Source organism: Cornus florida, unplaced genomic scaffold, assembly GCF_030987335.1.
Source record: "Cornus florida cultivar Cherokee Brave unplaced genomic scaffold, ASM3098733v1 CherokeeBrave_3.0.0_Hap2_Chr01, whole genome shotgun sequence".
In the NCBI taxonomy this organism is placed as follows: Eukaryota; Viridiplantae; Streptophyta; class Magnoliopsida; order Cornales; family Cornaceae; genus Cornus; species Cornus florida.
This window is the reverse complement of record NW_026775571.1, coordinates 1,481,094-1,508,972: the sequence shown is the minus strand read 5'-3', so window position 1 is coordinate 1,508,972 and position 27,879 is coordinate 1,481,094. Positions and strand designations below refer to the sequence as shown.

The following is a 27,879-nucleotide window of genomic DNA, read 5'->3' as shown; positions in this document are numbered from 1 at the left end:
GTCCCATCCTATAGTAATTGGTCCTATTAAGGACATACCGGAAAAATACAAGTCACTGAACTATTTTAGTGGGTGTTCATGGTGAATCACATTGAAATACCTAAACTGCTACGGGCGTCGGAATTTAACCACAACGCCGAAATCGTGTCATCAGCTACAGCCCAATCGTTTTTGCAGGAATCGTGTCATCACCACCACCACCATGGCGCTGGAATCTCACTCAGCGGAATCTGCTACAGCCTTCGATTTCCTTTCGTCGGAATCGACCGTGGGTGGTGTTTGGTTGTCGGATTTAATGACTGAAAATCGGCAGGAACAAACGCGGCAAAGAAAGAGAGAACACAGAGAGTGAGAGAGAGAGTTTAAGGGTATTTTGGGGTCTTTATGAATTTATTTGGTCAAAATTATGGTCAACAAAGATTAGGAGGCAATTTGCTACAAATTTTCAAATGTTAGGGATTTATATGCACGTGCTACGTAGCAAGAGCGTTTTTTGCACATTTTTTTTTATATAGAAAGGGATTTTTTTGTACTTTACCCATTATTTTAATATAAAATAGTTTTGAAACACATTTACTTGACTTTTATTACGAAAGATAAAGAAACAAAATATAAAACATTTTTAGAAAACATCTATTTCAATTCTTTGAAAAACAATTTATGCTTTCAGAAATATTGAAAACTTTTTCAGAATTCTTGAAATTATTTTTGGAAAATTAAATTAGATACACTTCCCTAAAAGTTCTGGTTGACAACCTAATAAATGATTGGGAACACACCCTTTTGATGGTTTATTCTCCTGTTTTTATTTAGGGTTGTAGTTTTTTCTTTTATTAAGTTAAAGTTTCGTAAGGATGAAAATTTTATTTCTTGTCTGGTATAATCATTTATCAGCAAACAGCAATTATGTGAAAAATCAATATAAACAACATAATAGATTTTACTTTTGGTTTTTTAAAAATGGAAGCAAAAATGAACTAATTTCAAAGCAACTACAGGACGACAGGTATCAGCTCCTTTAGAAACCTTTAAGTACATCTTACATGAACAGCTGCTCCACTTCATCGAGCATTCCTCTCTTCTCTTGCTTCAAGAGCATCCACTTCCTCACTTGACAGAAGATCGACAATGGGTTCATATACATCCCACTCCTTTCTTTTTCTGAAGGGAAACAAAGAGATTACCAGTTTTTACTTCCTCGTTGAATGAATTATATACAAATCAAAATAAGTATTAACCATTTGGGAAGACAATTTACAGGTTTCCAGCTTATATCAATGACTGATTCTAAAGTTACTTTTTTTTTTTCTTTTTCTTTTTAGACCAGTATACCTCCTTGATGATACTAAATTATCAATGATCTCTAAAGGGGTTCATACTCACTGACCTCCCCAAAGGTCAACAATAAACACATGTTGCCTATGCAAGCCAACGCAAAACCATAACAAAATGGGAGAAAATGCAGTCTTACCGAATGACACTTGATCTGTGACCAAATAACTTCATCAAATCCACAGCAATTCCACCAGTCTTACTGAGAGAGAGAGAATATGCACAATATTATTAGCGAGAAGCAACAATGAATACTAGACATTTATTTACATCTATATTTATCTTATCAGATGACACTCTTTCCACAGAAAAGAACAAAGAAAACAAACCTGGCAGGTGCATGTTCAGTCCCTCTGCGACCCTTCTTGCTTATTCTGGCTTCCCTTGCTGAAGCTACGCTTTGAATTGCAATCTAGAAAATAAAATACTAAAAAGGAGTAAAGGAAAGTAAAATAACAATTTCTCATGATATTCACACAAAATAAAAGACTACTAAGGGAACATAAATTTATGACGACCAAAGTTCATCTATGCAGTAAGATACTTACCTCATAAAGTTGTTCCCTGATCGCAAAGGCAATTGCAGGCTGCAGAGACAAGGTTTCGTCCGCGTCAATACCAATTGATATTTAATTTGCAAGTCAATAGTTGATAGAGACATTCAAATGATAAGTGTTAGAATATTTATATGTAAATATATATTTATGTTGGGGTCAGATTGTATTTAGATATAGGGTTTGTGGCCATTATGCAAATAGGCCTTTCTTGTATTGTATATTTACCCCTTTTATGTTTAGGGTTGAATTGATGAATGAAATATACAGAGGCAGTGCCTCCATCTTAGCACTCTCTCACTGTACATCTCTATATCTCTCTCTCTACTCTTGCATTTTCACATGGTATCAGAGCGTCATCGGTCCGAATAGTGCCGTTGCTGTTGCGAGTTGCATAATCGGTCGCTAGGGTTTGTACTAGCTTCGAGAATCAGTTGCGGCCGTCAAGTTTTAATTGGAGTAATTGTTCCTCTGTTGCTTTGTCGGTGATACTCGTTAGTGCTGTTGCCGTTGACTTCATTATCACTACGAAAGTGAAGTTGCAGAGTTTCATCGCCAGCTGGTTCGCGATTACTGTGCACAAGATTCGCCACCGTCGCCTCTCAAGAACCCCGAGAGCAGCAGCAGCGGCGTCATGGTTTGATGCCGACGAAATCGATCACCGTCTGATTTAGGTTTGCCCAGCCCTTGAAATTTCTGTCAGATCGTGAAATTTCCAATCTGTTTCTTCGTGTCGTGAACTCATCCTTTGCTATTGCTAGAGTTCCCTTGCAGTCGTTGCCCTATGTTGTGTCCCCAGCTTCGCTACTCATTTGTTGGTCAATGGCTGCCGACTCGTTTCTTTTGTTTCTGGCCAGAAGTTGCAGCTTTCGTTGAAGAAGAAGAAGTGGTTGGGTGGTGTTTGGTTGCAGGCGTAAAGTTATCCCAACCTTGGTTTACTAAAACCAAGTTTGCAGAGATCCGGTTCTGGTTCAACCCGGTTTTGGGATCTGACCCGTTTTGGGATCCGGTGCACTCTATTTCTTCTCGGGACAGTAAGTTTTTTTTTCTCCTCGGTTCATCATGTCAGACTCTTTTTATCCCTCTCTTTGCCACGGCAATTCACCTCCTAAGGCTTCTGTATTGCTGCCTAATGACAACGTCGCAATATCCCGAGCCGAGTTCCATGCTTTAGCCCATTCCACACAACCCACATCTCTTGACAATGTTGCCAACTTTGCCCAAACAGGTAATGTTGTGTGTTTTTCGGAATTCCAGTCTTCCTCTTCCTCTTGGATTCTTGACTCTGGGGCATCTACCTATATAACAGGTAATCAATCTCTATTTTCTGCTTTTCAAAAGTTTAATTCTCCTTCTTTTGTTACTTTAGCCGATGGCAGGACTCGTCCAATTATTGGACAGGGTACACTTCAATTAACGCCTTCCATCTCGTTATCTCATGTGCAATTTGTTCCTCAGTTTCCTTTCAATTTATTATCTATGAGTAAGATTACTGAGGCACTCAACTGTTCCGTGACCTTTTACCCCTCATTTTGTCTCTTTCAGGATCTCAAACAAAGAAGACAATTGGTGAAGGCATTGCGAAAAATGGTCTCCATTACTTGGATTGTGAGTTGCCTACTGGTGGTACTGCCAGCCATTCACAGGTCTCTGCCAATGCCCACCAGTGGCATTATCGATTGGGTCATCCATCCTTAAGGTACTTAAAAGTCTGTCGTTCCTTCTCTTGGGTCAGTGTCTACTTTAGAATGTGAGTCGTGTCAATTAGGCAAGCACCATAAAGTCTCGTTTCCTCCCCGAGTTGCTAACCGCCAGTCTTCTTTAATTGAATTGGTACATACTGACATTTGGGGTCATGTGAGTAATTCAGGTTTTTCATATTTTGTTACCTTTGTTGACGACTATTCAAGGATGACTTGGCTCTTTTTAATGAAAGACCGGTCTGAACTCTTTTCCATATTTCAATTATTTGTTAAAGAAATTGAGGTCCAATTTGGCTGTGTTATAAAAATTCTCCAATCTGATAATGCTATGGAATATGTCAAAGGTGTTATTTCTACATTTTGTGAGTCTCGTGGTATTTTGCACCAAACTTCTTGTTCTTATACTAAACAAAATGGCGTAGAACCGAAAAATAGGCATTTAATTGAAATAGCTCGGACTTTAATGATCCATATGCATCTTCCAAAGCCATTTTGGGGCGATGCAGTTTTAACTACTTGCTATTTAATTAATCGTATGCCATCTTCCGTTTTTAACTGGAAATGCCCTTATTCTGTTGTTTTTCCTACTGAACCATTATTTGCATTTACGCCTCGTGTTTTTGGGTGTGTGTGCTTTGCTCACATCTTACGTCCTAGCACTGATAAATTGTCTCCTCGTGCCATTAAATGTGTCTTTATTGGGTACTCTCGAACTCAAAAAGGTTATAAATGTTGGAACCCTAACACTCATTGTGCTTTTGTGTGTATGGATGTTACCTTTTTTAAGGACACTCCTTATTTCTCTGCCCGTGGTTCATCTTTAGGTACGGAATTGTTGCTTCCACTACCGGTTGTGTCTACTTCATTAGAGTCTGTCACACCACAACCTCTTCCAGTGTCACCGCCACTTCAAGTGTATAGTAGACGACCACGAGTAGCAGCCCCCCAATTGTCTACTTCTATTGAGGCTCCTATTGCTGCTGATGATCTTCCTATTGCCTTACGCAAAGGTACTCGATCTTGTGTTACTGCACATCCTATTTCTAACTTTGTCTCATATAATCATCTTTCACCCACTTTATCTTGTTTTTTATCCAAACTGTCCACTATACTTGTTCCCAAGACTTTGCAGGATGCTCTTTCTCATCCTGGTTGGCGACAAGCCATGATCAACGAAATGGATGCTCTTCATCATAATGGGACATGGGATCTTGTTCCCTTATCTCCTGGTTCCAAACCGGTTGGTTGTAGGTGGGTCTACACTGTCAAATATCTCCACGATGGTTCTATTGAGCGTTTGAAAGCTCGTCTTGTTGCAAAGGGGTACACCCAGACTTATGGTGTTGATTATGATGAGACTTTTTCCCCTGTTGCAAAGATTTCTTCTATACGGGTCCTTATTTCCATTGTTGTTAATCGTAACTGGCCGTTGTTTCAACTAGATGTGAAAAATGCTTTCTTACATGGCGACTTAGTTGAAGAAGTTTATATGGAGCAACCACCTAGGTTTGTTGCTCAGGGGGAGTATCGTCATACCGTTTGTCGCCTTAGAAGGCCCTGTATGGATTGAAGCAATCTCCAAGGGCTTGGTTTGGAAAGTTCTCTGCGGCAGCATTAGCATTTGGTCTTAAGAGATGTCAGACAGATCATTCAGTGTTTCACCAGCGCACTAAAGCTGGTTTCATTTTCCTTGTGGTATATGTAGATGACATTGTGATCACAGGTGATGATTCTGAAGGTATTGTTAAATTGAAATTGTTTCTACAAAATCAGTTCCACACTAAAGACTTGGGTCAACTCAGATATTTCTTGGATATTGAAGTTGCTAGATCCACGGAAGGTGTAAGTGTTGGATTTATTAGAAGAAACAGGTATGTTGGGTGGTCGTCCTGTTAATGCTCTTATGGATCCAAATACAAAACTCTTGTCAGATAAGGGTAATCTATTTGATGATTCTGGCAGATATCGACGGCTTGTTGGGAAATTAATTTATCTTACTATCACTTGACCAAATATCTCATATGCAGTTAGTGTTGTAAGTCAGTTCATGGGATCTCCTAGGATGCCACATTGGAATGCACTTCTTCGGATTATCCGATACCTCAAGCAAGCTCCAGGTTTTGGGTTGCTATATAAACCAAATGGACATCTTAGGGTAGAAGGTTTCACAGATGCTGACTGGGTTGGTTCTTCCTCAGATAGGAGATCTACTACAGGCTACGGCACATTTGTTGGTGGAAATCTTGTTACATGGAAAAGTAAAAAGCAAACAATGGTAGCACGGTCTAGCGTTGAAGCAGTGTACAGGGCGATGGCCCATACCTCTAGTGAGTTAACATGGATACAACACTTTCTTGAGGAACTTGGGTTAATAGTCAAGACTCATATTCCATTGTTCTGTGATAACCAAGCAGTTGTTCACATTGCATCCAATCCGGTATTTCACTCGAGAACCAAGCATATTGAAGTTGATTATCACTTCACTCGAGATAAAATATTGAGCGGGAACATTTCTACTCCATTTGTGAAGTCTGAAGATCAATTAGCTGATATGTTTACTAAGACTCTTGGTCATAATTGGTTAAAAGCGATTTGTTCCAAGCTGGGATTATATGATATATATTCTCCAGCTTGAGGGGGAGTGTTCGAAATATTTATATGTAAATATATATTTATGTTGGGGTCAGATTGTATTTAGATATAGGGTTTGTGGCCATTATGCAAATAGGCCTTTCTTGTATTGTATATTTACCCTTTTATGTTTAGGGTTGAATTGATGAATAAAATATACAGAGGCAGCGCCTCCATCTTTGCACTCTCTCACTGTATCATCTCTATATCTCTCTCTCTACTCTTGCATTTTCACATTAAGCACATAGGGAATAGAAAATTCAAGAAAGGCACACAAAATGGAAATATATATTCCAAAACGCAAAAACAGTGAGACGTGCAGGCGCACGTGCACACACAAAGCAGAGAGAATGAGATGATGGTGACAACAACGATGGTTGGTGAGGCTCATGCTCTGCCCCTTTAACCAGTTTGACTTTAAAGTTAACATTTCAATGACCTTCAGAAATTGATTTCTTTCGTGTGCAAAGGAAAAATTGAAATTTTTATTTTTATTTTTTAGTAAAAGCATAGAGGTACAAACTAGCAACATGAAAAATGTATCAAATGAAAGTCCTTCAAAAGCCAAGTTAGGGTGAGATCTCAACAAGTGGAAGCAAAGTTTTGCACAGTTGCATTCGTTTTTTTTTTCTTAAGCATACACAATTATACTCAATAAAACGACCACCAGGCAAAAAGTTCACTGTCATTAGGTAAGCTACTGACTGAAACTACATATTGGTGAAATAACATGGAATACAGTGCAAGTTGTGACCAAAAATAAACATATCTAGTTTGGTTAGGGGAACTACTTAAAAAGGAATCATTTAAAACAAATTTTGTTTACTCAGCATGACCTCCAAAAATGCATACCATCTACCACAAAACAAGGCAACCAAAATCCTAGTTCAGCATGTAAAGTGATAGCATATATTTTTATTGCTTTGATCTTTTTGTTTGTCTCTTCTGTTGCCAGAAGGATATGCTGATTGCTGCCTTGCAATGTTCAGTATACACAAATACCTACTGAATCAACACAACAATCTTGATTGTTTTCAAATGATATGATTTTATTAACTTACCCCAACTTCAGGGTCTTCAACACCCATATCTCTGCAGAAGGTTCTTGCAAACTCTTCAGGATCACTATCAAAGTTGTTCAAGTCCTGAAATTCATTTAATTCAAAACACGTTATATCAGTGAACAAAAAAGAACATAATAAAACGCAAAGCATCATATATTCATTATTAAATTCAAGTGCCCTATTTCCCATCATAATAAACACCCATTCTCTAATCAAACTTACCCATAAAAACTGGTCCCTAATGAGAGTATGATTCACTCGAAGATCAAGCTGGGGTAAAGAAGAAGAAAGTAAAATATCATCTATTTATATGTTAATATTGACAATGAAATAGGAAATGTGACCAAAAAAAAAACTAGTAAGTAAAGAAATTCGATAAATAATTAACATCACGTGATAAATTTGACAAACCAACCTTGATAGGAACAATCTTCTCCCCGGTGTACATATCTTGCCCTTCAAATGATCGAAAATCTGTCAGCTGCGACTGCAATAATTAAAATTTGAAAAGGAACACTAATAAGATGTCAATGGGACTTAGTGGGAATTTTTTGTTGAAAACTAAAGTCTATATGTTCATTTTAGTTTTTAATCATTGTTTAGTTAGTTGAGTTACCCTTGTCCAAGGAAAAATTGGAAAATCAATGATTCAAGCAAGAGCAAAAAGGTAAATCAACACCCAATCATGCACCAAAAATTAGAGTCCGTGTGTATTCATTGAATTGTTTAAGCATGTTAAGATTTTTCCAATTGCATGTTTTGATTTATAAAATCTTGTTCTAGAATGCATAAAACTGTTTTAGAAATTGTCTATTTTCGACATCCTCAAATAAAAAAATACATGGGAATCTATCGATCAATGGATCAACCGAAACCTACAGGACCAATTTCAAATGATCAAACTTACTTTGGATCAAGAATAACATGCGGAAAAGGAGTTCCCAAACAGGTTTTGAACTATAATAACCAAAATCTCATTCAGCCTCCATGATCTTACCATGTTTTCAAAAACCTTATGCAAGCAGATAACAAGCAAATAAAGCATATATTCATCAAATTTTGTGAGGCAATTTAGAGTGCATTATAGAAATCAAATTATAGGCTTTGTTTCTTTCATTCATTGTCCATGCATATAGACCGAGTGTGTTTTGAGTGATAAACATCAACAATCATTTAGCTACAAGGATATCAACACCGCAAGGATCAATGGGGATCAAAGTACTTGAGGAAAAGATGGCTGTGTAAGCGGATTCATTGACTAGCAACAACACAATTCGAAGAAAACATCTGACGTCAATCAGAATCAGAGTTAACTAGAGGATTCTTAAATTAGAGTCTGGTTAACCTAGTTATAATACCTCCATAGTGAAGTTAATATGCCTGGATTAGGTCCCGTGGTTTTTCCCTATGGGATTTCCACGTAAAAATTGTGTATTCCTGTGCGGATGTTTATATTTGTTATGTGTCATATTCTGCATCATCATGATTTACATGCCTAGTAGTTAGTTGAAATTTGAAATTTAGTTAAAGGTAGTTTAAGTTTTAAATATCAGATTAAGTTTGTTAATTGGTTAGCAAGAACAGTTCACCTCAATCTATGCACTCTACAATGGAGACAATCCATATTGTTCAAGAGGTTTAATAGTTGCCATCAATTGAATTCTTTACTATTATATTTTTCTTTTTTACATCTGTGTGGGGGTCGGTAAGTTAGGGAGGAGAATTTCAGTGGAAGCTTAACACCACCTCAAATTTAATTAAATCAAATTATAAATTTATAAAGCAATTATTGTGGTAAAATACGAGTTAGTCTCCTCGATTAGTGATAGGTTAGCACTAGAATTGTGTAAATATTTGTTTCCTAGAGTTTAGGGATTTGTGTAAATATTTGTTTCCTAGAGTTTAGGGATTTGATTGATAGAGAATCAGGGATTCCTGATTATAGGGTTTTCAAATTTTAGTTAGTTGCTGATTTTTCTCTCTGTAATTCCTTATATATAGCCCAACAGAGGCTCTTGTAAAAATATTAACAGATTCAATATAATTGAATTCATTTCACCACATGGTATTAGAGCCGTAAGGCTTGGATTTCCTGAAAAAAAAAAAAAAAATCAGCAGTTTTTTTTCTTCTGTTCAGGCCTTCATAGCCAATTTTCTCTATGACTTGCCTTCATTGCAGTCATTCTCTGGCAATTTCTTTTGCCAATTTTCGCATAACCAATCTGTCCGGCCTTCATAGCCGATTGTTGAAGAATGTCAGAAACTACTGTTCAACGTTCCCAATCACCCAAGGAAGAGCAGGTTCAGCGCTCCACAAGTGAACTGCAGAATATTCAACCGGCGTACCGACTTAATGGAAGAAACTACTTGAAATGGTCTCAAATGGTTCGAACTTTTCTGAAAGGAAAAGGGAAATTAAGTCACTTGCTGGGAACAGGACCAAAGAAAGGTGATGCAGGTTTCGAAGCGTGGGACGAGGAGGACTCAATGGTCATATCCTGGTTGTGGAATTCCATGACACCCGAAATCAGCGATACATGCATGTTCCTACCAACTGCGAAGGCCATCTGGGATGCTCTCAACCAAACTTACTCCAAGGTTCGTGATGCGGCGCAAGTATACGAGATCAAGACAAAGACAGTGTCTACAAAACAGGGAGAACAAGTCCGTGACTGAGTATGCCAATTTTCCGCAAAACAAGTGGCAAGAACTGGATTACTACCGGGTGATTGATTTGAAATGCAGCGAATGCGCTATAATTATCAAAAATTTCATTGAAAAAGATCGAGTTTACGATTTTCTCGCTGGCCTAAACTCTGAATTTGATCAAGTCAGAATTCAAATTTTGGGCAAGGAGGAGGTACCATCTCTTAATGAGGTGATTTCATTGATTCGGGCTGAAGAGAATCGGAGAGGAATCATGCTTGAACCTCAGTCGATTGACAGCTCAGCACTCGTAGTCTCTAGTGACAAGAAGCGGGGTTTCACTCTAGAACAACCGCAAAATGCTGAACATGGAAAGGCGGAATCATCAAAGGGGACAAACCGAGATAATATCTGGTGTACATACTGTAAAAAGTCGCGACATACCAGGGATCGTTGCTGGAAATTACACGGGAAACCACCCACATCCAACCGAGAATGGGGAAACAAAGGACGACAGCATCAACGACAACAAGGACAAGCCCATATGACCTCACAGGTGGGTCAGGACCAGGCAAAAGAATATGGAGGATTCGACAGTGAAGAAATAGAGAAGTTAAGAAACCTACTGGGAACCTTGAGAAACCATCTTCTAGTGCTTGTTCTTTAGCCCTCTCATGTGAGTCTTTATTCTCCCTTGGATTAAATGTTTCTAATAAATTGTTTGTGAATTCGTGGATCATAGACTCGGGAGCCACAGACCACATGACACATGCCTCAAACCAGTTCAGCACTTATACCCCATGTCCTAGTAATAGAAAAATCATTGTTGCTGATGGAACCACAACCACGGTTGCTGGTGTAGGAGATATCCATATCACCCCTAGTCTTGTTCTTAAAAATGTTCTACATGTTCCTAAATTGTCCGCTAACCTTGTGTCCATTCAAAAGCTTACTAGAGACTTACATTGTCATGTTATGTTTTATCCCTCTTACTGTGAATTTCAGGACCAGGATTCGGGGAGGAGGATTGGACGTGCTAAGGAAAAGGAAGGACTCTACTACCTTGAGACACTGAGCCTTCCAAGTATGATCAAGACAAATTTATCCTCTTCGTTTCTCTCTTCTTCCAATAAAGATGTCATATGGTTGCATCATTTTCGTCTTGTACATCCTTCTTTTGCAATTCTAAAAATCATGTTTCCTTCTTTGTTTAAGGGATTAAATATTGGGACATTTCATTGTGATATTTGTGAATATGCAAAACACACTCGTGTAGCTTTTCCCATTAGCAATAAAAGAAGTTCCTCCCCTTTCTATTTAATTCACAGTGATATATGTGGACCCTCCACAATCCCAAATGTTTCTGGTTCACGGTGGTTTGTGTTCTTTATCAATGATTGCACTAAAGTCTCTTGGATATTTTTACTCAAAAACAAATCAGATGTGAGTAATATCTTTCTCAATTTCCATACAATGATCCGCAATCAGTTTGGTACCAAAATAAAGAGGTTTAGGTCTGATAATGCGAGGGATTACTTCAATCAAGTCTTGTCACCCTTCTTTCAAAAGGAAGGAATTATTCATGAGTCATCTTGCATTAATACTCCACAACAAAACGGAATAGCCAAAAGGAAAAATGGTCATCTCCTAAACACTACTAGAGCACTCTTGTTTCATCAAAATGTACCAAAACACTATTGGGGGGAAGCAGTACTTACATCTGCCTACATCATAAACAGACTTCCTTCACGGGTTTTAGGGTCAAGAAGTCCAATGGAAGCCCTTTCTAAATTCTACCCCGACCTTAGTGCCACAAACAACCTTACCCCTAGGATATTTGGGTGCACTTCATTTGTTCATGTCCATAGCAACAACCGGGGCAAATTAGATCCTAGAACCATTAAGTGTGTGTTTGTAGGATACTCGTCCACACAAAAAGGTTACAAATGTTTTCATCCTCCTACCAGGAAACTTTATATCTCAGCTGATGTCACATTTGCGGAAGGGAAACCGCATTTTACTGAACCTTATCTTCAGGGGGAGTCGTCTATCATGGAAGATAAGGATTTTTTCCAGCTCGCTTTACCGTCTTCGCCTCGTTCACCATCTCTCTTACCTGTATCAAACACTCAATCCAACTCAGTACCTGAGCCTGAATCTCCTTTTTTGTCACCTATGTCTCCTGTTGTGTCTCCTGTGAAGGATAATATAACTCTTGATCACGTACAGTATGGGAAAGGGAAGGTGTACTCGAGGAAGCAATGTCCAGCTCCTGATCCGGTGCAAGCCCAAACCTCCAACCTGACTCCTGAGAATGAGGTAACGGTATCTGAACTTACTCCACTTATAGAACACCAGCTCCCTGGACCTCAAATAATTGACCAAGATTTGCCCATAGCCGTGAGGAAAGGAACTCGAGAGTGTACCAAACGACCATTATACCCTCTATCTCATTATGTATCCTTAAAGAAATTCTCACCAGCCCATAGGAGTTTTCTCACGAGTCTAAATGAAATCTCTATTCCAAACACTTTATCTGAGGCATTATCCAATGAAGAATGGAGGAAAGCAATGACAGTTGAGATGGACGCATTGGAAAAAAATGGGACATGGGAGGTGGTTGATCTACCAAAAGAAAAGAAGTCAATAGGGTGTAAGTGGGTTTTTACCTTGAAATATAAGGCTGATGGATCATTAGGGCGCTACAAAGCAAGGCTAGTTGCTAAGGGGTACACTCAGACATATGGAGTTGATTACCAAGAGACCTTCGCTCTAGTTGCAAAAATGAACACTGTGAGGATCTTGTTAGCAGCCAATTTTAATTGGGAATTACAGCAGTACGATGTGAAGAACGCCTTTCTACATGGTGACCTGGAAGAAGAAATCTGTATGAGCATCCCGACAGGATTTGGAGGAGTTGAAGGGAACAAGGTATGCAAGTTAAGGAAGGCCTTATTCGGTTTAAAACAATCACCCTGTGCATGGTTTGGGAGATATACTAAGGTGAGTTAGCTACAGGATACAAGCAGAGTCAGGGAGATCACATTTTTTTCATCAAACACTCAATTTCAGGGAAAGTCACGGCCTTGATAATGTATGTGGACGACATAATTATGACTGGAAATGATGAGGAGGAGAAACAAGCCTTGAAACAATGTTTGATCAAAGAATTCGAGATAAAAGATTTGGGAAGATTGAAGTATTTTCTAGGGATAGAAGTGGCTCATTTTAGACAAGGTATCTCCATCTCGCAGCAAAAGTATGTCACCCATCTTCTTAAGGAAACAGGAATGCTCGCAAGCAAACCAGCTGCAACACCTATAGAGCCAAACCATAGACTCGGACAGGCTATTGGAGATCAAGCAGTAGATGGAGAGATGTACCAGAGATTAGTTGGAAAACTCATTTATCTTGCCCACGCCCGGCCGGACATAGCATATTTTGTTAGCGTCATCAGCCAATTTATGCATGACCCCAAGGAGATTCATCTTCAAGCTACCTACCGTGTGCTTCATTACTTGAAAGCTAATCCTGGGAAGGGGATAATGTTCAAGAGAAACTCTGAGCTTGTCCTTGAAGCCTGCACAGATGCAGATTACGCAGGGTCCCCTATGGATCGGAGGTCTACTTCAGGTTATTGTACATTCCTTGGAGGCAATTTGGTAACATGGCGAAGCAAGAAGCAAAATGTTGTAGCTCGGTCAAGTGCAGAAGCCGAGTTTAGAGCAATGGCACAAGGTGTCTGTGAGTTGTTATGGTTGAAGATTATACTGGAAGACTTGAAGATTAAATGGAGTGGGCCAATGAGACTCTACTGTGACAATAAATCAGCAATCAACATTACACATAATCCAGTGCAACACGACCAAACTAAGCACATCGAGATAGACAGGCATTCTATCAAGGAAAAACTAGAAAGCGGATTAATTTGCACACCATACGTTCCCACGGGAGGTCAAATGGTAGATGTTCTTACAAAGGAGCTCAACCGTTTTATCTTCCAAGAAATTATTTCCAAGCTGGGAATGGTTGACACCTATTCACCAGCTTGAGGAGGAGTGTGGAAAAATACTAGTTCGTCTCCTTGATTAGTGGTAGGTTAGCACTAGAATTGTGTAAATATTTGTTTCCTAGAGTTTAGGGATTTGTGTAAATATTTGTTTCCTAGAGTTTAGGGATTTGATTGATAGAGAATCAGGGATTCCTGATTATAGGGTTTTCAAATTTTAGTTAGTTGCTGATTTTTCTCTCTGTAATTACTTATATATAGCCCAACAGAGGCTCTTGTAAAAATATTAACAGATTCAATATAATTGAATTCATTTCACCACAATTATCAATCATGTTCTGAAGATAAAAGGAAACATGAGAGCCCTAGGTGTATTTTGTAAGTCCTACGATTCCAATTGGCTTCTTTTAGGAAGCCCAAGATGCTGAGAAACTGAATTAGCATTGTTACAGCCCTTAATTTCAGGCACATCTATATGAAGGACTATTTTGGTAATTCCACAAATTCAGAATGCTAAGCGTCAACCTTAGCATGTATCGTTATGAGGTTTCAGCATCTTGTATATGGTTTTTGCAACACTTGGTTCTGTACACCATTTGTCATTGCCAAACGTGCTTTCTATTTTTCTCAACAGCAGAAGCAAAAAAACAAAAACAAAACAAAACACTCACACACACAACTGCTAGTGTTTTGCTTCAAAACACTTTCACGGAAACAGTAGCAAAGCCAAACGACCCCTGATCTAAGAAATCAGAACAATGAAGATAATATAGTATTAAGGAATTAAGATTGACAAATGGTACAACATTATTACACCAATATATTCAAATTGAGGGTTGGGTTAGTTGAGTGAATAGAAATAGGTTTTATGTAGTATGGTTTTGCAGGCAATTGCGTGCATTTGGGAGTCCAAAGTAACTGGCTAGCAGGAGGGTTAATTCTTGGGGAAATGGAACTCAATTAGCAGCAGAAATTTTTGTATTTTAAATAAGTATAAAATAAGCATTACCCATTAGAATTGAGGAAGGGGAATAGGATTTGCATGTAAAGAATTCAGTCAAATTAGAAAACCTTATTTTTTGATAAGTAAAATATAATAGAAAAGTGTTCAAAAGGAGAACGCGTCCCTAATACACAAGAACGAAAACCCCAAGGACCAATAGAGTCCAAAAGATCAAATAAATCAGCAATTGAGGAGCAAGCGCTTTCTCTTACATAACAGAAAAGAAAACGAAGAATAAGAGATTTTAAATTTGCTATAGTCGTTTCCTTCCCTTCAAAATTTCTGTTATTTCTCTCTCTCCAGATACACCACCAAACATAATGTAGGACAATCCTCCAAAAATCACGAGCATAACCTTTAACTGGGCATTTTCTCCATGCATTAATTAATTGAATAGAGTGCTTAGGCATCACCCACTGAACGTGAAGATAAGATTCCAACAATCATACGCCACAGGACAATGCATAAGAATGTGATCCACGGACTCACCGTCTGTTTTACATAGGCAACACTAGTTAACAATGGTATTACCTCTCTTTCTCAAATTATCCAATGTCAAAATCTTTCCCCAAGTCACAGTCCAAACAAAGAATGCAACTTGAGGAGGAGCTTTAGAGCGCTAAATAGGCTTCCATGAGAATTCTTAGCCAACGAAATTAGACAAACACAAGAACATGGATCGTACTCCATATTTACCATGAGTGGAAGGGACCCACAGAATATCATCACAACCTCTGCCAACACCCTTCCGTCTATGCAACAAATCCAAAAAAGCGCATACTTCTGCCATCTCCCAATCCTGAAAAGAACGCTTGAAACAGACCTTACGTAACCCCACTGCTATACAATCAACTACGTAAGCATGCTTGTTCTCGGCAATACTAAAAAGACGAGGAAAGGAAAGAGACAACAACTGATCACCACACCATAAGTCTTCCCAAAATCAAACATACCTACCATTACAAACCTTGAATCTAATATGGGTGGAAAACACATCCCAACCCTTCCGAATGAATTTCCAAACGCCAACACCTCCCATGATAGAAACAGGACGAGAGGACCAACCCCCACTCTCCTCCCCAAAACGACACGAGACAACTCTTCTCCACTGTTGATGACACTCTTTACCGAACCTCCATAACCACTGTCCTAATAAAGCTCTATTGAAAGGGACCAGCTTCCGAATACCTAAACCGCCTAATTTCAAAGGTTTACAAACTTACTCCCAATTAACAAGATGATACTTGAACTCCTCTCCTCTTCCACCCCAAAGAAAGTCTCTCTGAATTTTTTCGATCCGTTCAGCAACAGAGCACCAGATTTCAAATAATGATAAGAAATAGGTGGGAAGGGACAAGAGGGTACTCTTAATAAGAGTGACCTTCCCTCCCCCCCTCCCGAAAGATACTGTTTTTTCCATCTTGCCAATCTTTTTTCATACCTGTTAATCACCGCATCCCAACTCCCCACTCTCCTAGAAGAAACTCCAAAAGGCAATCCCAGATAAGGAAGTGGAAAAGCGCCCACTCCACACCCAAGAATTGCAACTAAGGAGGAAATATCTGGAACATCCCCCACTGGGACAAGCACACTCTTTCCAACATTGATTTTAAGTCCGGACAACCCTTGAAAACAAGCAAGAATGCACCTCAAGTATCTGAGTTAGGACACATCAGCATCACTAAAAACCAAAGTATCGTCCGTAAACAATAAATAGGAAATCTCAATCTGATGAGCAACATCTCTACCGACTGTGAACCCCCTGATATAACCCAGATCCTCCGTTCTCTTCACTAATCTGCTCAATCCCTCCATAACAATAAGGAATAAAAAAGACGATAAGGGATCTCCTTGTCTCAAACCGCGCGAATTCGCAAAAAAACCAACAGGAGATCCGTTCACAAGTACAAAGAACATAACGGGCGAGATACAAAATTTGATCCATTTTATCCACCTATCTCCGAACCCCATCCTCCGAAGCAAGTAAAGAAGAAACTTCCAATTAACGTGATCATAGGCTTTCTCGACGTCAAGTTTGCATAAGACGCCAGGAACTCCACTCTTTAACATAGAGTCGACACGTTCCCCTACGATAAGAACGGAATCCAAGATCTGCCGTCCTCCAACAAAAGCATTTTGTGACTCTGAGATAATTCCATCCAAAACATTTCACATCCTAAGAACAAGGACCTTGGCAATAAGCTTATACATACACCCCACTAAGCTGATTGGCCAAAAGTCATTACTATCAAAGGCGTCACCCTTCTTAGGAATAAGGGCAATGAAAGATGCGTTCAATGATTTCTCAAATATGCCATGAGAATGAAAGTCCTGAAAGGTGCCCATCACCTCACTGCGCACCACCTCTCAACTCTCCTTAAGAAACCGCATGGCGAATTGATCTAGCCCTGGAGCTTTATCACCATTACAACTTGACAACGCCTTGAGAACTTCCTCTTCAGTGAAAGGAACCTCAAGCCTATCGCTATCCAGCGTAGAAATAGCATCGAATTGCAAGCCATCAACTTTAAGTCTCCATCCCAAAGTCTTGGTATAAAGCTGCTAATAAAAAGAAACAATTCCCCCACAAACCTCATCTTATCTCCACAACTCTGAACCATTCACACGGATACGCCCGATGTGATTGCATCTTCTATGAGCGTTAGCAAGCCTGTGGAAGAATTTTGTGTTACGGTCATCTTCTTTTAGCCACAATGCCCGAAATTTCTGACACCACAAAATCTCCTCCATATCAGCAATCTCAGCAAAAATCACCTAACAAGACGCTCTTCTAGAGTGTAAGGACTCCGCATCATGCCCCAGCTCATTTAGACGATCAAGTTCAGCAATATCAACCAGAACTCCATTCTTCTTCCATTCAAGATTCCCAAACACCTCTTTGTTCCACTTCTTAAGCTCAGATTTGAGAATCTGAAACTTCCTAGCAAGCACATAGCTAGCAGATCCTGTAAAAGTTGCCTCCCCCCACCAAGACTGGACTTTCCCTTGGAAGTCCTCAGATCTCAACCACATATTTTCGAAGCGGAATGGTATGCGTCTAGACCTCATTCCTCCGCAATCAAGAACTAAGGGCACATGATTGGACGTTACCCTAACCAAAGCTGCCTGAGTAACATCCGGGAATTTCTCTTCCCAATCCCCAAAAATCAGGATTCTATCCAGCCTTGAAAGAGTAACTGGATCTCTGCCACTAGACAAAGTAAAAGCTGCCCCTTCCAATGACAGATCAATAAGAAAGTGACCATCAATAAAATCAGAGAACTGGGTCATCTCCGAGGACCACCTACCCCTTGTGGATCTCTCGAATGGAGACCTAACAGAATTAAAGTCCCCGCCTAAGCACCAAGGCAACGACCACAATTCCTTAACGTATCTAAGCTCTTCCCAGAAGACAGGTCTATCACAATCAATAACGGGTCCATAAACTCCAGAAAAGACCCAACTGAAATTGTCATCCTCCATCTGAAACACACATTACAAAGGAAAGAGCCCTTTCCAGAAGTTCGTTCTAGACAGCCATCTTCGATCCCACATAATAAGAATTCCGCCCGATGCACCGGAGGCGTTTAACGCTTCCCATTCCACGAACCAGCCTCCCCAAAGACTCCTAACCACTTCATTGGTAATAGAGGCCATCTTGGTTTCTTGCAAGCAAATAACATGGACATTCCACTTCCTCACAGCAACCTTGACCACCCTTCTTTGTCCGGATCATTTAAACCACAGACGTTCCATGTAATAATTCGTATCTTCATTGAAAACCAAAAATGATCATTTCCCCTTCTCCCCATTTCCCACTTCTGGTCCTTCCCCTTTCTTTAGTCACCCCATCCTTCCCCTCGTAGTTGACTTTCCGATGTGATAAATGTTTTCTATTTTTAACAACTTTTGTGCTTTGATAGTTCTCTATATTGTCGTTTCCTGCCACAATAGCATGAAGAATGGATTGAGTTCGGTCATCATCACCCTCCGAAGAGACACCCAAAGCTTCACTAACCACGCCAATATGTCCATACTCGAATCGTTAACTGTCTCTAAGCAATCAGGGCACACAACTGCCAGAGGTTCCATTATGTTCACATCAGATTGATCCATTCCCCAGGAGAAAAAAATCATGAGGACAGACTTGTTGAGAAGAAACCCGATCATCATACTCCTCCCCCTCACTCTCTTCACCGTTCCGGTACATATTTAATTGCATATCCAGCTCTGTTCCAGGATCATCCGTAACATTCGTCATCAGTTCATGAGCATGATTCGCCTCAGTCTCGAACGGAAGACCATTTAAGCCTTTTAGAGCAACAAAAAGCTTAAGTTCGTTAAGTAAAATCACAGCTCAATCAGTGTCCAAATAGCTTTCCAAGGGAAATCAAGTTAAGAGATCAAGAGTTTAAGTTCGAGGTAGTGTATCACAGGTTTAGGAATGCTAAAATGTTTTATATTCTAATATTTTTCTCGGTAGGAATCATGTAGACACACACACATGTAATGATAACTGTGGATGCATATACACGTGTATATATTATCTCATTGGTACATACAAATAAAGCCATTCATAAATTGCACGCCCATGCTACCCAAATTTTCTAAACTCGTCCCATGATTAAGTAATGTCAAATATTGGAAGTACCAAAAAGTGATATAGTGGGATAATATAAGAAATAGCAATGTCCTACAAAGAAAGTCAAGGTATGGGCTAATTATTTAACTTACTTGAATAGACTGAGCAATTTGCGTAACAAATGCTGGAGGAAGCTTCAAGTCTTTCACAGTCCTTTTTGCAAACACCACCACCTCTGAATCTGGATCTATGTCATTCAAATAGACATGCAAATAGTTCATAAGACAAACAAGAAAAGATTGTATGTCTTCAATGACAAATCATTCATATAAGATTACCCTTTATAAAAGATATTTAACGGCTTAGCCCAAACACCTATATTAGACAGTAAAAGTATAAAAATGCAGTCTTAGTAACGTGCACTATTATAGATGTGGATTCTAAAAGTAAGTTGGTGATAAAATTTATTTCTTGGTTGGTTGCCTAAAGAAATAATCCAATTCTTGGACCATACGTGTGTATACCCTCTCTCACACATATAAACAAGCACACCGAAACCCACTGATTTGTTACTAATTTGTATTAAGGTTATATATAAGGGCTAACCAAGTGAACAAGTCTCCCACCATTGTGGGGTCTGGGAAGGTCAGATATATACAGCCTTACCTCCACATCCAGAAAGATTGTTTCCTTGTTTTAAACATGTGACCTCTAGGGCACAGTGGAGCAACCTTACCGTTGCACCAAGGCCCGCCCTCAATAAGGCCGTCTTGGGGAAGTGGCTATGGAGGTTTGGGGTGGAGAGGCATAGATTGTGGAGGAGGGTGATAGCCAGTAGATTTGGGAAGATCAGAGGTGGATGGTGCTCTTCGGATCTAAGGATTCCAAGTGGAGTTGGGATTTGGAAATCCATCAGAAAGGGGTGGGATGAATTTCTAAACACATCAAATTTCGAGTTGGGGATGTCAACAAGATTTGTTTCTGGGAGGATATCTGTTGTGGTGACCGTTCTCTTGCCTTCTCTTTCCCTACACTTTTCAGGATTGCTACGGACAGACGCACCTTGGGGTTTGACCACTGTCGCCTCGATGGTGGGATGTGCGCTTTCAAAGGCACTTTCATGATTGGGATATTGTGGATGCTTTTGGTTTTTTGGAGTTATTGTATCGCCGGGAGATTGTGGATGAAGTTCCTGATTCTGTTGTTTGGGTTCCTTCGTCCCAGGGTCTTTTAAAGTTCGGTCTTTCTATAGGTGTCATACGGATGTTCCAGGGAATTCGTTCCTATGTAAGGCTATTTGGCATTCTAAGGCACCTCTTAAAGTGGCTTTTTTCGCCTAGACATCGGTGTTGGGGAAGATTTTGACCCAAGATAGGAGGGGACAAGTAGTGGTCAACTGTTGTAGCATGTGCTTAAGAAATGAGAAGACAATGAATCATCTTCTTTTGCATTCCCCAGTAGGTGGGATTGTTGGACCTGGATGCCGATGCTGACTTTGTTTGAGGGTTCAGTGGGTTATGCCCAGGCCTTCCAGAGGATTGGTTGAGGCTTGGAAAGGATGTCCAGTGGGGGCCCAAGTTCGTGATTTCTTAAAGGTCATGCCTTTGTGCGTCTGGTGGTGTTTATGACTTGAGAGAAATAGAAGATCTTTTGAAGGGAAGGAGACCCTTATTGGCGCGCTGAAGTTCTCCATTATTAACACTGTTTTGTTGGGTTCTAGGGAAAAATTGTAAATCTATGCATGAAATAGTTGATTTTTTGGATTCCTCGAGAGTTTAGAGGCCCTATTTGGCCTTATGTAGTTTTTAAGGAATGTGTTCTCCTTTTGAACGCTTCTTAATACAACTTTATTTATCAAAAAAAAAAAAAAAAGCCCGTCCTCATTTTAAGGTTTTACACACACACACACCAAACTTTGCGATCCTATTATTCATGGGAATTTTAGTTACCAAAATAGAGCTCAATTGTTACTTAGAGCTGAATTGTTGTTTATTAACTTTATTCAGCTAATTTGTTGCTGATTTCAGTCACTGGATCCCAGTGACTGAAATGAGGAATATACGCATTAAGCCAAATCATTCCAAATAACCCTTGCATCCTTTGTATTATTGTGTCTACAATCACAGAGTTAGTCTGATGATTATTTCTCCAAATACCGTCATTTCTTCTTCTCTTAGAAAAGAAGCTCATGACCCTTGGGTCTTCTACCTTCACACAGCATACTCCGTCAGGCTTTTAAAACTTCCCCAAATCTATAAAAATCATTTTTTTTTTTTATAATATCTTTCTTTTTTCTTTATACCTATCTATTAGTCAACTCAATAAATAAATAGATTTCATTGTTGACCTTCCCGACATAAATCCATTTTGACTTTCTAAATTGCAGTTTCACACCTTCACGACCCTTGGGTCTTCTAACTTCACGCGGCATTACTCCGTCACGCTTTTTAAACTTCCCTAAATCTATAAAAATCATATTAATGTCTTTCTTTCTTTCTTTATATCTTTCCATTAGTAAATTCAAAAAATAGATAGATTTCATTATTGACCTTCCCGACATAAGTCCATCTTGACTTTCTAACTTGCTGTTTCACATCTTAATTTCTATTAGATCTCTCTCTCCCATAGGTTCATGGTATACTCATTAATTTGACACTACAATATTTTACAGATAAAATATTCCCCTTATTTCTATAGATATACATAAAATTACTTTTGCGCCAATCATCATGCAACTTCTTAGTCATCATCAATTATTAGACAACTTTGACAAAAAGACATGCAATCATCCCTAACTTATCAAAAAAAAAAAAAAAAAAAAAAGAAACAAAAAGACATGCAATCATCCCTAAACACTTCCAACCACGCCTCAATAGGATTACCCTCAATGATTGAACTGATTCTCTGTTGATTTTTAATCAATGAATTGCAATACTTCAGTTACAGAACAAGGATTATATGCTATTGATTCCCAGTAATCCACATATAAAACACAAACATATTAGGCGTAATATACTACTATGATGAGTGCTTATCCTCTTACGAGACTTTTGATTTTCAGTGGCTAGATGGAAATCAATAAACCATGAAGCAAGTTATTTGATTTTCTGAAACAAAGTTTCACTCTTGCCTCAGGCTAAGCGCATTGTATCCAATTACTAAAATAAAATAAAAAATTGAAAATAATGAAAAAAAATAAAAATAAAAATAAAAAAAAGGAAATATTGCTATAAATTCATGAAAATTAAAACAAGAAAAAGCAAGAGCAAAACGAAGAAGGTAATGAAGTGATGCAAACAAGTACCGGATGGGTTCCATGTAAACGCATCTCTGAACCTCTGTCCGTCGATTTCAATGTCCAGACGAATTGGAACTAGATTGTCGGCCGTTGGTCTGCTCTTCGAAAACGGTACGTATACACAAATTAATATATATTTCAGCTGAGAAAATTTATTAAAACAATAAGACTTATACTTACATCCTGAACTTGACGGGATTTTTATAAGACGAACTCGATGCCGGGAGGGGTTTCATGCTTCGACAATTCTACCCCGCTCTCTCTCTCTCCCCCCCCCCCCTTCCTTTTCTCAAATTCAAATTTGCTTCAACAGCTCATAATGGTTAGGGTTTTCAAATTTAAATTTTTTTTTTTGGGATTAATTGTATAAAACCCACTTAACTATTTTATTTTATTTATAATCCCCTATGCCAAAATTATCCCGGATGTAAAACCTAGTTAATTTATTTTATTTAGGGAAAAAATAAACTTGCCGGTTAGGAAAAATTAAATTTGGGTGACCAAAATAAAAAAAAAAACTTTGACCTTAAACTCAATAAAAGTTAAATAGTAACCAAACTTAAAAAATGATCGTCAATAAGTGACTATTTAATTTTATTATCCAAAATACCCTTCATTGGAATACCCTTTATTCTGTCCAATATCCTCAATCCCTTCTTTACTGGTCTTCTTCTCCAACCCCACCTTGAAAGAGGGTGAAGTGTAAAAAACTCCTTCATAATTTTAAAAGTGAACAATTTCAAAAGTGAACAAATAATACCTTCCGAATTCAAATTCCACCCCTATAGTTTCCAAAGTGTGCAAATAAGGGCTTCTAACTCCTAAAGTGGCATGTGCGGATCATGTAACTAAAAAATATCCTTTAATACCCATACTACCCTTTTGCACTAACTAAACTACTCCTTACTAAACGACAAAAAAATAATAATAATAACCCTTATTCATTTTTCTCTCTTTTCTATATATAATACTCTTATATAATATATATATATATACACACACATATATATATAATACTCTTATTTATTTTTATGAAATAGAAATATTTTCTCTCATTTTTCATATATAATACAGGATAAATTACACGAACTTTCCATATAATTTACCATAATTACAGGAACCTCTCTGTAATTTGAAAATTTACTTAAATCTCTCCTAACAATGAAATTATCCTACACAGTTCTCCTTCTTTTAGAATTAACATCAATCAATGGCAAAATTGTGCTGACGTCATGTACCAAATTAAGTAAAATGCCTATAATACTCTTATCCCTACCATTATATATATATATATTATAATTATATAACTATTAGGATTACAATCGACTTATCCCTACCCTTACCTTCTTAACTGATCTGGATACAACTATATATATATATATATATATATATATAGCAACCTAATTTTCTCTCTTCTTTCTTCTTCATATGCCACATCATTCTTTTCCTTCCTTACACACAAACAATTCAACAATTCAAGCCTCCGCTTTAGAGAGAGAGTAAGCAACGAAGGTGATGGAGAGGCCCGTGCCCACCTTAGCCACTGCCACAGACAAGAAGAGAATTAAAAACATAAAGAGGAGAAGTGCTCCGCTAATATAAATGCAACAATCACCGCGGATGAGATCTCTGTTGTGGTGGTGGGGATGTACTCTGCGAAATCGTGTTAGATTCCTTGTCGCCGATGAGCTTGAAGGCTGCGATGCGGAGAACTGGTGAGACGCGCTTGTCGCCGGAGAAGAAATTGGTCAGATTGTTGTGCCAGTGAAGTTGTTGCCGGATAAGCTTTAGATTTGAAAAATCAAAGGGAATCTGACCGGAGAGGCGGTTGTTGCGAAGATTGAAGGCCGAGGACTCGGAGCTGAGTCAATTTTCTTATTATGTTGGGTGAAGAATGGATCGAACACATCTGGGTTTAGTTTGTTAGGCAGGTTTGTTGAATCTATGAGCAATTCCCAATTGTCTTGCTTGAGAATGGTTGAGATTTCTCTAATTGTGACCTCATTTAGAGCAAAATTGCAAAACTTAAGAAATAATTCAAATTTATGGCAAATCTTCCATTGTTCAGTTTAAGAACAAAAAGGGATAAACATAACATAATCACTTCATATTCATTTGATTTCTTCTAAACTAATACTTCTCTGTTTTCTAATTCTAGTCATTTGAAACAAATCAATCAAATATTATCAATATCGAACCGTAACAAATCAATTAATTCTCTGAAACTCATATCTTCAGTTCCTCATCAGACCATACTACATCAATATATATATATATATATATATATATATATATATATATAATCCTATGGGTAGTTCAGTGATTTACCAGAGTAGTTTGAGAGTATTTCAGTAAACTAGACAAGTCTGTTAGTCCTTTTGACGGTTCGTCACTAACAAGGGAGGTCCATGTAGGATAGTTTCATTTTTAAGGGAGGTCTTAGTAAATTTTCAAACCACAAGGTAGGTCTCTGTAATTATGGCAAACTATAAGAGAGGTCTATGTAATTTATCCTATAATATAGAGTTAAAATCATAAACCCTCACTACTTTCAAATTTTGATTATAAAACCCCAACCTGTTTTAGAAAATCCCAACACTTTTAAAAAGCAATCACATTGTCCCAATATCCGTGTCTGACCTACTAACCGGAGTGTGAAATGACAAATTTAACCTTACTATTTAATGTTAAATTTACAACTAAAAATTATTTTTTTTAAATTACAAAAATACCCATCCCTAATCACTTTCACTCCATTTGTACTCTCTCTCTCTATCTGCAACCCAAACCATACATCAAAAACACTCAACTTCCTTCATCATCCTCTGTTTTGACCTCCACCAACACTCTTAATCTCCAATTTCTCTCTCCTCTCACCACTCACTACATATGGCAACACCAACCCTTCAATCTTTCTCTCTCTTCCACCACCTCCGCTTTGGTGACAATCTTGAAGATGAATGGTTCGTCGTCTTCTTTCTTTTCCAAATCTCCAATCGTTTTTCTGACCTTTCGATTCGCATATGGGACACTGATGGCGAGTTCATCCTCATCGAGACAGCCTTTCACTCACATTGAAACCACTAATAAGCTTTACCCGGCGATCCCATCATCGTCACCATGCTCACCTGAGTCAACTCAATTCCCTTCAAACTTGGTCTCAAACTCACTAAACCAACCCTTATGTGTGTGTGGTGGCCTCTAGATCTGCAATGGTGAATTGGGGACTATTGCAAAAAGGATCGCAAGCGAACCCTTAAACCAAAAAATGCTTATATATGCCAACAAAGTATACAAATTAAAACACAATTATTGGTTATTGGATGAGTTAAAAGCTTCGTCTCGGTCGGTGGGGCAACTGGTGGCGACGGCGATTGAATAAAGCTCTGTGTGCGCGCCTCAACTAAAAATTCAGAGGGTCCTTGCGTAATACCCCTAATTTTCAGAGGATTTATTTAATTATTTTATTTGTATTTTATTTAATTAATTGGCTATATGTTTATGTGATTACTAAGAAAATTCACGTGCGATGCACGTGATGAAATAAACATTTTATATAACAAATAAACTTTATATAAAACTCGATATTTCATTTTTTTAAAATAAAAAAATATTCAAAAACAAAAATTTGAAGAATACACAAATGAATCAATTCACTCATCATTTGTAAATATTCATTTCATATGATATTTAACTCAATATAATGATAACCATGTGATCAAGATAAATAATTTAAATATATATTTGTATAATTTAAATATTATATACTATGTCAATTATTGGCTGCTTTTAGATCAAGATTACTAGGCATTCATTTTATTATATGCACATCAATTAGTGGTCTCATTTTTTACAGTTAGAAATTTCCTAAGGTGCAAAATCAACTATCACCTAAGGAACTTTCTAAGTTGTTCGGACCAATTATACAAACCTCAATTATCGTAAAGCTTACTGCCCCTTTTACATTTCGTCCTCTGCAGCTATTCCTTCATGAATTTAGTCATAATTTTCATATAAAGTGTTGGTAACAAGTGTTAGTCACTAATTGACTAGAAGGAGCCGGCTCTTGTAAAACAAGAGGAGGCGGCTCCCTAGCCTTGAGAGCCGGTTCTCCATTGCATGGAGTCGGCTCCCAACCTCTTAGAGCCTGCTCCCTATTTTGGGAGCCTGCTCTTTGGTTGGAAGAATTAATTTTTCGTTTAAAAAGCCTACTGGAATGTTGAGAGCATGCTCTGTCTTTCATGGAGCCTTCTATGTCTTTCAGAGAGCCTTCTCTATCTTTCATGGAGCCTTCTCTGACTTTCATAGAGCTTTCTCTATTTTTCATGGAGCCTTCTCCATTGCTGTATGAGACTTGAAATGAATTTATTTAAGTCCTATCTACACTTCATATGATGTGTGGCTCATGTGTGAATGTGTTCAAAAACTTAATGAGCTAATTTTATGTTTTTTGAAAAATGAAACGAGAATGCTATGCTATGCATGAACTATAACATTAAGTTTCAAAATATATTCAAATGAACTTTGACATTAAATCTTAAGATCTCACCTTCCTATCTACCATTTTCTTCATTTCTTGACCATGATCGTTTAGGCTTGATGAAGACTTGCTGAAAAGCTTTAATGATCTTTGAAGTCCGAGTTTTTCTTTAATTTCTTGCAACTTTGAGGCTTCCTTGAATCCATAGCTTGAGTATTTGGAATGCTTGGAATGGATCTTCTAGCTCAACATTGAGGGTTGAATATTGATCAACTATATATTACTCAACGAAAATATCAGTACTTAAACATTATTAATGGTTTGTAATCATCAAAACATAAGATTGACATTTAGATAAAATCCTTAGGCCAACAATCTCCCCCTTTTTTATGATGACAAAACATTGATGTGTTTATTGTCAACGTGGAATTGCATTTGAAAGAATGCTCCCCCTATCAATAAGCATATCTTGAATATCATTTCATGCTTGATTTTACAACAGATATTTTAGACATTTAAGAGCATTTAGATTTCATAGATATTTTTACAAGTCTCCCTCTAACAATATGAATCTATC

At 38.1% G+C, this 27,879-nt stretch overlaps 1 protein-coding gene across 3 annotated transcripts; it reads right to left on the bottom strand.

Moving 5' to 3' along the window:
* Nucleotides 1-904: 904 nt before the first annotated feature.
* Nucleotides 905-23,153, bottom strand: LOC132278208 (chromatin structure-remodeling complex protein BSH). Of its 3 annotated transcripts, none has more exons than XM_059780043.1 (10): nucleotides 23,003-23,153; nucleotides 22,829-22,917; nucleotides 19,677-19,771; nucleotides 7,700-7,771; nucleotides 7,507-7,554; nucleotides 7,282-7,365; nucleotides 1,881-1,919; nucleotides 1,662-1,744; nucleotides 1,472-1,534; nucleotides 905-1,161 (listed from the first exon to the last, which is right to left on the bottom strand). In XM_059780043.1, the coding sequence occupies exons 1-10, from the start codon at nucleotides 23,056-23,058 to the stop codon at nucleotides 1,062-1,064; spliced, it is 729 nt and encodes a 242-aa protein (XP_059636026.1). In that variant the 5' UTR covers nucleotides 23,059-23,153; the 3' UTR covers nucleotides 905-1,061. The 3 variants fall into 3 exon arrangements, with proteins under 3 accessions (XP_059636026.1, XP_059636082.1, XP_059636131.1); XM_059780099.1 differs by having other exon boundaries at nucleotides 7,700-7,765; XM_059780148.1 differs by lacking the exon at nucleotides 7,507-7,554.
* Between the last annotated feature and the right edge of the window lie 4,726 nt (nucleotides 23,154-27,879).